Below are 13655 nucleotides of genomic sequence, written 5' to 3' on the forward strand. Positions count from 1 at the left end.
CTTAAAAAAGCACACAGGGCTGAGGAGATGCTCAGAGGGCAAGTGTGAGGACCAAATGCCCAATCTCACAAAAAAGGCAGGAGGCATAGCAGCCTTCCAGTAATCCCAGCATCCAGGAGGCAGAGACCAGGTCCATCTGGTCTACCTAGTTGCTAAGTAGACCAGATGGACCGCAAGCCCTGGGTTCGGTGAGTCTTTGCCTCAGTTTACAAGAGGAAAGCAACCAAGGAAGACACTGAAGGTTATTCTCAGGCCTCCACATTTATGTACACTTGTGCCCCTATATGTACAAACAAGCAAACATACCTGCAGGGCACACATACAAAATGCAGACTTTGAAAGAATTATCCGTATCTCCTAAGGAAAAAATCTGGCCTGTGCAAGCACCAGGCCTGCACACGGTACACATGCACACAGACAAAACACACAAAAATTAAACAAGGCGGGAGTGATGGTACACATCTCTGATCCCAGGTATAGGCAGGAGAATGAGTTCAAGACCAGCCTGGTCTATACAGTGAGACCCAGGACATAGTGAGACTGCAGGTTTAGAGACTATCTAAAATAAATTTAAAAAAAAATAAACAGGTGAAATAAATTATTTTTATTAACTATTACATATAAAATATTTCAACACACAGTCTTACATTTGATATTGCCTTTAAAGTTTGGTGCTTTTGTTTCCTTCCAATAGTAGGGATAGAATCTGAGTCCTCAGACATGACAGGAAGGTCCTCCACTACTAAACTATGCCCCAGACCAGAGGGGTTCTAGGCAAGTGCTCTCCTATAGAATTGTGGCCCCAGCTCCTCACTGGTGGGCTCTAGGTGAGGGTTAACCCACTATGCTAGGTTCTAACCTTTCTTTCCCAGTGCACGTCCAAATTCATGTTTAAGAACATGTGCATGTGAGTGCAAGGGCCCAGAGTTCAGAGGCATCAGATGCCCCTGGAGCTGAGGTTTACATGTAGTTGTGAGCCATCTAATATGGGTGGTACTGGGAACCAAACTCTGGTCCTCTACAAGAGAGGTATAGGCTCTTAATCATTGGTCCATTCCCCCAGCCCACCCAGTGTGCTTTTAATTCCCAATTTAGTCATCTCAGTGGAAACATTATTGCATGCAATGGTTAGGAGGGAGACTCATATACCCAAGTCCCTATTTAAACATTGCCTAATTACTGAACCCAAATGTTTAAAAACTTAAAGTTGAATTAAAAGCTTGGTTATGCTGGCTATATCGAGTGTCTACCAACATGAGGGAGAATGGCTGTCACCTTGGGAAGTGGAAGTACAAAAGAATGGTTTGTCTGTGTCCCCACATAGCACCACTCCCTAGACCTAGTTCTAAGAGCAAACCCTGAATACACCTTTCCCCACACCCCAAGTCAGACACTAGGGACAGGATGAGTGCACTGATGAGTCTAGAGCTGGACTGAAGAGACTGGTGTACTGATGTTACAGAGGCACTGGCTTAGGAAATGGCTCCCATTTCTTGGTGCTCTTCTTTAAAGAACAGAGTGAGTGGAACCCACCCCTGCCTCCCCACCACAGCTAGAGCCCACAAAGCCTACACAATGCTGCTACATATGGAATTTGTGCAGTTAACTGTCCCAAAGGCTGTCAACTAAGGGTGAAAGTCAAAAGCAGCTTGGGTGGTTGGTCTCATGTCATCTCTGACACCCAAGCTCCTGGAAAGTGAGAGTAAGCCCTTATATGGAGGTCAGGTGGCAACTGTGGCTGCACCCTGAGGCCCAGCACCACGGCTCTCCTGTCTGGGTTTCTGCTCCGTCAAGTGCCCAAGGACACCCTCAGCCCGCTGCCATGGTGTTTCCACATGAGGAGAAGCTTCGATTGCAAAACCAGATACTTCTGAAATGGCTCCCATTTCTTGGTGTTCTTCTTGGGAGAGTCAGGGGGATCACTATGAGTTCAAGGCCAGCATGGTCTGCATAGTGAGTACCATGACAGCCAGAGCTCCATAGTGAGACACTGTGTCAAACAAAACAAAACAATCTGAACCCAGGCATGTGGAGCCATGGCACAGTGAAACTGGTTGCTTAAGTCAACCTTGGAGACATCACTGCAGGCCAAGTACACAGCAGCCCCAGGTGGAGGCCAGGAAAGGACAGCTCCTTACAAAAGCCATGGAGGGAGAATGCAGAGCATATGGTAGTTCTTTTCTGTTATAGGACAGAATTTTCCAGAATACCAAGTCCTGGAGTGGTTTAGCACAGGCCAAAGCCACCACTGAGGTGAACACAAGTTCTCATCTCCTGAACCCACAGCTTTTTGCTATGGTAACCTAACTCACCTCAAGAAGTTGCTGAAGAGCCTCATTTAGTTTACCAAATCAATTCAATTGTACAGTGTGTGTGTGTGTGTGTGTGTGTGTGTGTGTGTGTGTGTGTGTATGTGTGTGTGTGTGTGTGTGAGGCCAGAGGTGAATTTCTGATGTCCCGCCACAGAAAGTGTCCACCTTGGTTTTTGAGGCAGTGTCTCTCTGGCCTGGAACTCTCCAAGAAGGCTAGGCTGCTGGTGAGAGAGCCCTGGAGATTTTCCTCTTTCCACCTCCCAAGTGTGCACCAATCACATGCAGTTCTGGAGATGAACTCAGGTCCTCATGCTTGTGAGGTAAGCGCTTTACTCACTGAGCCATCAATTCGTCCTAACTTGAACAGCCAGTGGGAGACTCTCCCATAAAGACTCAGACTCAGGAGAGGCAAGAAAGTGCGGGAGGCCATGTCAGCAGGATGAAAACCCAACAGGAAGGAGCTGGTGTGCATCACTGACGGGAGCCTCGGAGCCTCGCAGCCTCTCTGTCATTTCACTGTGCGCCTGAAAGAGACAGAATAGATGGGTGACCACACGTCAGAACTGCCTAGAAGGAGTCTGTCATGAAATACAACCTTGGAGGAAGCGCAGGATGTTCTAAAAATAGCTACTGCAGCCAGGCAATGGTGGCGCACACCTTTAATCCCAGCACTTGGGAGGCAGAGACAGGCAGATTTCTGAGTTTGAGGCCAGCCCGGTCCCGGAGCCTCACATGCCATTTGGACTAGTACCTGAGTCGCTGGGCCAGCCAACTGACTCCCGATGGCTTCTGCTCGGTAGCTCTGGATGCCGAAGCCCTATAGAGAAAGTCAGACTTATGTTTATTCAACCCTCTTACCCACATCAAGTCTCACGCACATCTATGCACTTAAGATAGTTGGGCTCCAGCCCAGATCACATACAGTTTGAGAAAGTCAAGTGGAATTAAAAAGTATCTTAGCTGTTCTCTGACTTCCATAGGCATGCCACATAAAGGGTAACTTAAGGGCCTAGTAGACAGCTCAGTCCTACACAAGCCTAGGACTTGTTTGAATTCCCAGCACCGTGTAAAAACCAGGTGCTAGTGTGTGCCTGCAATCCCAGGGTTCCTGCATCGAGATGTAAGTGAAAGCTGGAGCTATCAGGTCACCTAGCCTGGCACACACTACAGCAAATGAGGGTCAAACATGGTGGAAACCGAGGACCAACATCCATGTGCACTCATGTGTGCACAATGCTCACGCATGCATGCATATACAAAAAAGGAAGTTATGTTTCATTTTGACTCAGGAGTGCAGATTTCTACTACTTAAAAAGGTAGCAATAACGGTTGGCCCATATTGCTTCCCCCAAAAGACCAACTTTGCAACCCAACCCCCCTAGCCCTTGGAAGGGACCTCATTTAGAGACAAGTCTTCACTGAGATGATCAAACTGAGCATCCACCATCCGGGCATCAGTCAAGACAGCAGGCCACTCAGCCAGCAGAGAATGGGAGGCGGGATGCAGACAGGTACTGGAAAATGCCACACCAAGACAAAGGCAAGGATGTATACAGTGGGGCTACAACGCCAGGCTCACCTCGGAGTGCTGGGCAAACCAGAAAACAGGAGAAACTGGGAGAGGGAGGGAGGGCCTCTTGGAAGGAGCCAGCTGCCAACTCTCTGCTCTAGCCCATGAAAACATAAATGCCCCAGCCGAAGCCGCTGTATGTGGCAGCTGCAGGACTAACTTCACAGGACTCCAGCTCTGACTGTGAGTCTAAGCTCCCTTCTTTGAAGCATGCTGTACACCAGGTCGGCGGCATTGGGAGCCCATGCTCACCTCCCTCTGCTGGCTGAGCTGCTCCCAGCTTGGCAGTTATGGTCCAGGGGATGCCTGTGCTGAATGCAGAAGTTGCCATGGCACTGGGCACAAGCCAGCTGCAGCATCTCCTTCTTCCTGCATCCCTCTTTGGAGCAGCGGTGTGTGAAAACCTGCAAGAACAAAGTCACTTCTGTTACCAGGCAAGTCACCAGCTGAGGTAGAAAAGAACTGACTCTACATGCAAGCCCTGGACTCTGCTGAACCCCACCCCAGCCCTCAACCTTACCACCAACACACATGAATAATGTAATAAAAGTTTTTTTTTCTTCTTTTTTTTTTTTTTTTGGTTTTTCGAGACAGGGTTTCTCTCTGTGTAGCCCTAGCTGTCCTGGAACTCACTCTGTAGACCAGGCTGGCCTCGAACTCAGACCGCCTGCCTCTGCCTCCCAAGTGCTGGGATTAAAGGCGTGCACCACCACCGCCTGGCATTATAAAAGTTTTTTAAAGTAAAAAGAAGATTATGCTTATGGCTTAGCACTACATTAATTCCCTGACATTGTCCAATAAAAACAAAAACATCAACAACAAACCCTGAAGCTGGGGAGATGACTCTGGGTTATGAGCACATGGGGAGGCATAAAGATCAAAGGTCAAATCCTTAGCACCCAGATCAAATGCTAGGCATGGTCACACACATGTCTGTAACCCTGGTCCTTGGAGGGGCAGAGACAGGAGGGTCACTGGAGCTAGCAGGCTGTCAGCCTGAGTTCAACAAGAAACTGTCAGAAGGAAATACGGCGGAAAATGACAGAGCACGCCAGAAGACACCTTCCTCTGGCCTCCATACATGTGCGCATGCGAAGGCACACACACATCACACATCAACATAAACATTTTTATCTATTTTTTTTTCTTTTCTTTTTTAAAACAGGACCTCACTATGTAGCCTTGGCTGGCTGGGAGCTCACTATGCACCATGCTGGCCTTGAACTCACAGTGATTCCCCCCAGTCTCTGCCTCCCAACTGCTGAATTTAAAGGTGTGCATCACATGTGGTTTTTAAAAGATTTTTTTAAGGTAAAATAAAAAGCTAGCATGCCCTGGGCACTCAGAAAGAGGATGCAAAGGCTCTGATGAGGCAGCTTGTGCCAGCCGAGGGGTAAAAACTGCCTATGGAGACAGCAAGGCTGGGGCACCTGGGGTAGGCAGCAAGAGATTTATTTCTTGGAGGATGAGGCAGAAAAAAACAGGGCAGGCAGGAAGGCAAAGCAAGAGTCACAGCAGCCCACGAGGGCAAATGATCAGAAGCTGGGGAGACAGCAGAGGTTATATTCCCGCTGGTATATCTACGGCATCACATGCACCAGCAGCTCGTGCTCTGCATGGAAGGGGCGGATGGTGATATAAATTCCCAGAACCCCTGACTCCTGGGAACTACGGTAAGGGGTGGTTTAGGCAGCAGCCAGGGGCCAGCCTCTGAAAGACCTACCCTGAGGCATAAGAGGCCTGCAGCAGGAGCCCTGTGTGTGAGCAGGCTGCCCAGAAGGAAGGACAGTATGCAGGGAGGGGAGGCAGTGTCTAGGAATTCTGGGCTGAGCTAAGGGAGATTTTACATAGGAGCCTGGAGTGTCAGGCACAGCAGTAGGGGCTAAGCTTCTAAATGTGGCTTGGTGTGGTGCACCATGGAACTAACTTCATGCCCTGTCTGAAGCTGAAATGCTCAGTAGACTTTGTGCATGCTTACATCAATTATTTAAGAAGTGCACCAAGATAGCTCCTAACTACATGGAACTGAGAGCTGTTAAGCATAAGGACCTGAATCTAATCCCCAGCACACATGGAAAAAAACTGGGTGTGGTGGTATGTGCATCTGTAACCCAGGGCTGGGGTGTGGGAAGGGGACAGAAGGATCCCTGGGGACTGATGGCAATTGAGGAGGACACTAGGCTCTTTCCAAAGAAACTGTGTAACAGGGTGCGGGTACACAGTGTGAGTCACTAGTGTGAGTCACAAGTATGTGACGGTTGGACCCTAGCGGAGTAATTTTATTTTTCTACCTTTACATGGTAAAGGATTTAACCCAGGTTGTCAGGCTTGTGCGACCAGGCAGAAAGCTTTATCCACTAAGCTGCATGCTCTGCCCCTGTGCACACGTGTATGCTTGCTCTGGAAAATGGCAGGGCAGAGTGAGGCTGGAGCCAGCAGGAACAAACACAAGAGGAGCCTCCTATGGGAGGAGCAGCAGGGGTGGTGAGGGCTCCTGGGCCTGCAGACAGCTGCTAAGGAAGGGATCTGCAAGCCTTAAAGTTCTGCTCTCATGGAACATCAACACAGCAGCGGCAAAGAAAGAGATTTCCCTAAAAGAAATGAGCTGGAAAAGCAAACAGAAAGGGCTAGGCACGATGGCACAGGCCTGTAATTCCAGCATTCAAGAATTGAGGCAGGAGGATTGACAGTGAGCTGGACTAGGTTTCAAAAACAAGGAGGGAGGGAGGGGAGAGGTGAAGCTGAAGGGAAAGAGGAGGAAAGAGAGTGGGGGAAAGCACATAGCCAGAAGGTAGAAGCTAAAGTCACGTGTCCTGGAGCTGTAGGTGAGAGAAGACCCATCATTAGCTAGAAGAGAGCCTGAGGGCAAGTCCACGGAGGAAACAAACCACACTGGGGGGAAGGGGGCAGAAATGGCTGCTGGGAGGCAAAACCACACCCCCAAGAAAGACCTCAGGCCCTCCTTAGAGTCAGAGGCACAGCTTCTTCAGAGCCAGCAAGAGACCTGGTGAAACAGGGGGCTGCCAGCCCTGAGCAGGGCAGGATGTCCCCAGCTCAGGGACCACAGTTCTCACCTGTGCTGCCTGGGGACATGCCTTCTCTTAGAAAGATCAAAGACAGGGGACCCTTCCCACCACACCCCAGGGAGAGGACAGAAAAGGTGGCCCACTTCTTCTGTTCCCAGAAGGAGTGTACGAGAGAGAGTTCACCTCAGACACCTGGGATTCCTGAAACAAGGACCTAACCTGGGACCCTTGTGAGGCTTAGGAACTATTTCCACAAGGCAAGCTCACCATTCACAACACAGGAAAACACTCTGCTTCCCACAGACTGCCAGCACAGTCACATTTAAAAAACAGAACTTTGGGCTGAAGATGTGGTTCAGTTTGCAGGGTGCTTGCCTAACAAGCACAGAGTCCTCAGTTTGATTCCCAACACTGTATAAAACAGGCATGGTAGTGCACGGCTATCATACTAGTACTCAGGAGAGGGAGTCTGGGCGATCAGGAACTATATAGCAAGCTTAAACCAGCTTGGACTATGAGCGATGCTATCTTTAAAATTAAAAAAAAAAAGGAAAGAAAAAGAAAGAAGATTGACCTTTCCCGGAAAAGCAGCAGCAGCAACACCAACACCGTGTGTTCACTGGCCTACGCGAGGCCAAAGCCAACTCTCACCTTGTTTCTGTTCCTCCCGGGGTGAAAGGTGCAATCTCTGTCCATGTGCTCGCCGACCACCACATCTGGGATCTCACCTCTCTTCACAGGGATGGGAGCATTACAGAGTGGACACACGGGCACCTGCACATCCTGAAATAACAAACATACAATGGCACCAAGACTCACACTCAGATCTCCCCTACCCCACAAAGCTGTCCAGTGGGGTTTAAATACAAAAGGGGCCACAGCCAGCTTTGGAGAACCCTCAAGTGAGAAAGGAAGCTGGTGAGACTTGGGTGAGGGCGTAGTAGCATGGCTGTAGGAGGGGACCCACCTGACCCCCATGGCTAAGGTGGGCGCACTGGCAGGCAGGGTCCCAGGAGTTACTCTGTACAGCTGCCTCTGATCCTCAGCGGTTTTACAAGAAGGGGGATGCCCTCAGCAGCAGTGGACAGGCTGTGCCCCACTGCTGTGCCAACCAGAGACTGAGGGGGCCCTGGAGGGAATGAGGAGCTCCGAGAATGACCAAACAGCATGTCAAAACTCTGAGCCAATGACATAAGAATTTGCTGGGGAAGTTTGAAGGGCTGGGGAGAGCCCCGGGGTAGAGTCCAGGCACACACACACACACACACACACACACACACACACACACACATATATATATATATGTGTGTGTGTGTGTGTGTGTGTGTATTTTTTTTTCCTCGAGACAGGGTTTCTCTGTGTAGCCCTGGCTGTCCTTGAACTCAGAAATCCACCTGCCTCTGCCTCCCAAGTGCTGGGATTAAAGGCGTGCACCACCACCACCCAGCATGGTTTTGATAGTTTTTAAAACTTGCCAGTGTTAGGGAAAGTGAATTTAAAAATATGCATCCTAAATAATGACATCACTGAGTTTTGGTTTTCATTTGCTTCTCTTCTGATTTACACACAAATGGGATTTAGTGCCACAGTCACTATGCTGTGGTCTTCTGTGTCTTAGAGAGGTTTAGAACTGTGGCTGTGAGTCTTGAGTTTTGAGGAAATCTACTGACATTATGTGCTTGATTGGTTCTGAAAGATTGTATTGGAGCATGAAGAAAACATTTAACTAAAACAAGGTTCTGAATCAAGCATTAATTTAAAAAAAAAAAAAGCCAAAAAACCCAAAAAAACTCTGAGCCAAGATTGCTGAGGGAGGGGTCCGTGCCAGAGGGCAAGGGATGGCCGACATCAGATGGAAACAGGGTCACAGGCTTGTGTGGCCCACTGTCTACCTAATGTGACCACCTAGAAACAGAGCACTCCTGTATGATCTCTGGACAGGTGCTACCTGCATGGACAACAAAGAAAGGTCCAGCTGACACATACACAGGTGGCCACTAGTCATCAGAGCCTGGAAAACAGGAATCTGAGTCACCAACCCCACCCATCCCAATGGCTTGGCTGAACCATGGCCAGCCCCAGTTAAGGCATGTGACACTAAGTCACCCACTGTCCATATGGCACCAGGGGAAGGGGGCAGAGTTCACCGACATGATCTGTTAGTCACTTCTGGGATAGAGTGAGGCCCTCGACTTGAGGGACCTTCTAGTGTCTGCTGGATAGTGTGGAATCTCCTATAAATACCCTACAGAGACTAAAGGAACAAGAAACCTAGACGCCTGCAGTTCCCTGGTGCTGGAGAATACTCAAGCTCAGTGTGTGAAGGGGAGAGACCAGCTGTGACTGCTCAAGTGTGGGACACATCCTAAGGGTGCAATTTGAGGGATGGGAGATGGTCCAGTTGGTAAAGATACCCTTACATAAGCACCAGGACCTGATTGCCACCATCACCTACTTGAAAGGGAGGTTTGGTGGAGTTATGCTGGTGAGGTGGAGACAGGAAGATCCCCGGGGCTTGCTAGCCAGCCAGCCTAACCTATTTGGTGAATTCCTGGCAGTGAGTAACCATCTCAAAAGAAAACCAAGGTGGATGGCATGTTGGGAGTATCCTCTGCCCGGCCCTCCCACCCAGCACAATCTGCCTAAGAGGGTGCAGGCTTTCCCTCAGGGCTGCGGTGAGGGTCACAGCCTACAGCAGGCTACTGTCCATCTACAGAAGAAACTCAGTCTCTGATCTCCACACAAATACACTACCTGGAGAGATCACAAGCTGCAGCCACTGCAACCATGTGGCTCTCTGGACTGTCCCAAAAGACTGCCACTGCTGTCCTCTGCCCCCTATCAGGCACAGCACAGAGCACACATCCTCCAAAATCTCTGAGAGTCCTTCCCTTCCACACAATCTTATAGTGAACAGAGTTGGTCATCTCGCTCCATGGTTGTTTATTCCCTTACACACCCAGTCTAAGGAGTTGTGGGGATGGCTCAGAGACCCAAGTTCAGACCCCGGCACCCTTGTAGGAACCAGGTGCTTGCACTTATTTTTTGGTGGTGTGGTTGGTTGTTTTTTTGAGCCTTGGCTGTCCTGGAACTTGCTTTGTACACCAGGCTGGCCTTGAGCTCAGAGATCCACCTGCTTCTGGAATGCTGGGATTAAAGGCGTATCCACCACTATGCCTGCCTGGCAGCATGCATTTGTAATCCCAATGCTGGGGCGGTAGAGTAAGGAGGATCTTGGGCTTGCTGGCCAACTGGTAGATTTTCTAATAAGAGATCCTGTCTCAAAAAACATGGAAAGCAATAGAGGGAGGTGCCTGGCTTTGACCCCTACCCTCCCTGGCCCCATGTGCATACATACACCAGTATAGAACACCTGTTTGGTTTCTAAATGAACCTTGTCTCTTGATCAGCAAATCCATTCTGCCCCTAGATAAGAACCATCTTGTGTGGATTTTAACCTGATCCATTAATGTGATTCAGCTAAAACAGGAATCTGACTCCACATCTATGAAAATAAAGTCTTGATAGCTTTACACCCTGCAGTCTTACACTGTCCAATGCAGAAGTCATTGGGCACATGTGGGCACTGAACTATTTGGAAATGTGTTCTAGTAGTCTGGGGCAAATGAGCGCCCAATTTGATGTTTTAACACCCACCCATCCACCCACCCATCCATCCATCTCTCTCTAGCTACTTTTACTTTGGCTTGCTATATATACTTAACAAACCCACTCATTCAAAACTCAAAGTGTGGCTATCACAGATCATTCTCTGGCCTGCAAAGAACAACTGGACAGAACAGCTGTGGCCCATGCAGTCTAGACCCTAGGATCACGCATTACCTTTTTGAATGCAAAGGGACACTTATGACCTGCGTAGGAAAAATGGTCTTTACAGAAATCTTGTTTACAGGTGTCGCATGTTATTGGCAGAAAATCTAAAAAAAAAAAAGCAGGATAAAACAGTAAATCCTCTATAGAATTGGAACTAGAGAATTGCATACCATTCACAGCAGGAGCTCCTCATCCCAAGAGAGACAAGCACATCCCCGAAGTGGCACATGTGAGAGAAAACAACTTTGGAGCATGAAATTAAAAACCAACCAACCAACCAAAAAACAAACAAAAACCCAGACAGGGTCTTATTTAGTGCAGGCTGGCCTGGACCTCATATGTAGCCTAGGAGGACTTTGAATATCTGATCCTCCTGCCCGCACCTTTCCAGTAACTGGGAAGGAAGCATGAGCTTCGGACACGCTAGACAAGCGTCCCAAAGTTAGAAATGCAGTAAGGCCAAGAGACAATGAAGGACCCGCAAAGCTGTCTTTTCAACACAGACACCACCTCTTGTGGTATCACAACCATCCAAGTCTTTGTTATCTGCAAAGCCCTGGTGGCTATTGCCTGGCCTTAGGTGGTTGTTTACTTGTAGTTTCGAGCAGATCCTGTGTCCTGTACCAGAGTTTTCATGCTGAGAAGCTAAACCAGGACAGAGGTCAACCAGCTAAGGAGCACAAAAGCTCGGTGTCCTCCACAAAACAGCCAATGAAATACTGTTTCTCAGCAAGAGCCCTTGAAAGTTCTTACCTAGTTGTTTGCAAGTCGGTTCTGAACAGTGCTTCCCCAAGTCAGGAAACTCCATTATGAATGGTGTCCAAAACACACAGGTATTTACGCATCCCCTGTGGGAATTAGAAGTAAAGAGAATGAGGTTCCGAGTTCTTCACCCCACGACCTGTAATCTGCAGCCAAAGAACACAGAGAGAGGCTATTTGTGAGGAGCAGGGAAGACCCGAATCACCCTGGGGCCACGGGAAAAGACTGCCCTCTCAAATTCTCAGCAAAGAGGAAAGTAGTCCTTTAATCTTAAATACCAAGTTGCAACTCAATATGAGAATGCTCTGCCTAGCATGTAGGAGGGGGAAGTTCTGGGTTCAATCCCCAGCTCTGGCAAAAAAAAAAAAAAAAAAAAACCGAAACAAATGTGGTGAGAGAAAGAAAGGCTTCCCGAATGCAATCCACAGCTGCCGCTGAAAACTACAGTCTCCTTGGACCTCAAGCTGCAGTTTCATCTCTTGAATACTCGTGTTGACATCAACAAGATTCTGTGCCCAGGTGCTAAGTGCCATTAGTTGACTACACTCCCCAGAGTAGCCTGTCCCTTGCCTCTCACTCCCTCATGCCATGATATCAGGCCAGAGACGATCAGGGCAAGCGGCCCAAGCCTTTAATTAACCACAAGAAACAGACAACCAGAGAGGCTGGCTTTCTGGAGACCAGGCTTAGAGCAAAGTCCCCTCCAAGTCCTGGCACCTATCAAACGACTCAAAACGACTCTTGCACTTTTTCAGAGTTCAAGTCCCCAAAGATCTTTTTATATCTTTCTATCACTTTCTCTGCTGGGAACTTCCAATCTACTCCTTGCCTAGCACTCTCAGGCTTCAGTAAACATCTATGTGACCAATTTGCTGCATCACTTCCTCAAACATCCTAACACCTCTAAGGCTCTATTCACTTCCCACCCTCCGCCCTTCCCTTCCTACTGCATTTAGTGGTTAAGGTGGACCTCAGTCCTCTCAGGGAGGAAACCTTTTAACATCATGCACAACAGAATCCACATTACGAAATGTTTTTGTTCAAAGCAAGCAGCACATGACGTATTACCAAATGACCATCAATTGTTTCTTTTCTCCCCTTTTTTATAGGAGGTCCGGGAGCGGGATGGGGGTGGGGGAAAGGGTGGGGTTAGGACAGTCCTATTATGTAGCCCTGGCTGTCCCTTAACTCGCTTTGTAGATCACTTCAATTATCAACTCAGAGATCTGCCTGCCTCGCCCTTTGCAGTGCAAGGATTAAAGGCATGAACCACCATTCTCTGCCCGTAGACTGTTTCTTGAGACAGGGTCTCATTACTTAGCTCAGGTTAGCCTGGAGCCTGTGGGCTAATAGTTCAACTCCCCAGAGCTGAGACTACAGGCCTGCAACAACCACTATGCCTGGCTGCCACGACAATGGCTCTGAACAGTTGACATGGGGATGTGAGGTGTCACTGTGCTGAGACAGTAACTCCTTGATGCCCAGGCCACGGGGAATCACAATGTGGAGACGCCAGCCTCGGGTTCACCAGCTCCTCGGGCCCCAGCAGCACGTGACCCTGGTTAGAGCGACTCGCAACCACACACCGGTACCTGGCATTCACGGGTAGTCAGAGGCGGAGACAGTCAAGCGGTGTCCTTTGTGGTCAGCCCGGCGACACCGCAGTAGAAACTGCAGCTCCAATCGCCGCAAAGTGCCCGACTTCTCGCAAGGCCGGAAAGCGCAGCATTGCCCCTGCAGCAGCAGTGCCGGCCATTTATCCGCAACCGACAGATCCAGAGTCACACATCCTGGGCGTTCCTGGCGCGCTCCAATGCCGTCACATCAACGCCAACCAATCCCCTAACGTCTAGGCGCGCCCAAAAACGTCTCCAAAGGCCGGCCAATCCCTTCGTGCAATGACCCATAGAGGGCTGGGCGCCGTGACGTCGTCACTCACCACGCCACCAATCCGGTGGTTCCACTGCCTTTTCGTCCCTCCCTGTCCTCCGCCTCTTTTCTGGAACAGTCAGGCAACATCTATGGGCTAGGCTGAGTCATGGTGAGGCAGCTCTATGTGAGGTGACAGGCCTGAGACAGGATCGGCCTGACGGAGAGTCCTGTGGCTCAGTAGGAGTTCCCCGAGGGCTGGAGCTGCGGTATGCACAGAAT

At 49.3% G+C, this 13655-nt stretch overlaps 1 protein-coding gene across 1 annotated transcript; it reads right to left on the bottom strand.

Annotated features, from left to right (window-relative positions):
- Positions 1-581: 581 nt before the first annotated feature.
- Positions 582-13333, bottom strand: Zfand2a (zinc finger AN1-type containing 2A). Its single transcript, XM_031338494.1, has 7 exons — positions 13097-13333; positions 11496-11590; positions 10752-10846; positions 7560-7691; positions 4135-4286; positions 3064-3129; positions 582-2836 (listed from the first exon to the last, which is right to left on the bottom strand). The coding sequence occupies exons 2-7, from the start codon at positions 11548-11550 to the stop codon at positions 2821-2823; spliced, it is 516 nt and encodes a 171-aa protein (XP_031194354.1). The 5' UTR covers positions 11551-11590; positions 13097-13333; the 3' UTR covers positions 582-2820.
- Positions 13334-13655: the final 322 nt, after the last annotated feature.

Source organism: Mastomys coucha, unplaced genomic scaffold (assembly GCF_008632895.1).
Source record: "Mastomys coucha isolate ucsf_1 unplaced genomic scaffold, UCSF_Mcou_1 pScaffold22, whole genome shotgun sequence".
Lineage (NCBI taxonomy): Eukaryota > Metazoa > Chordata > Mammalia > Rodentia > Muridae > Mastomys > Mastomys coucha.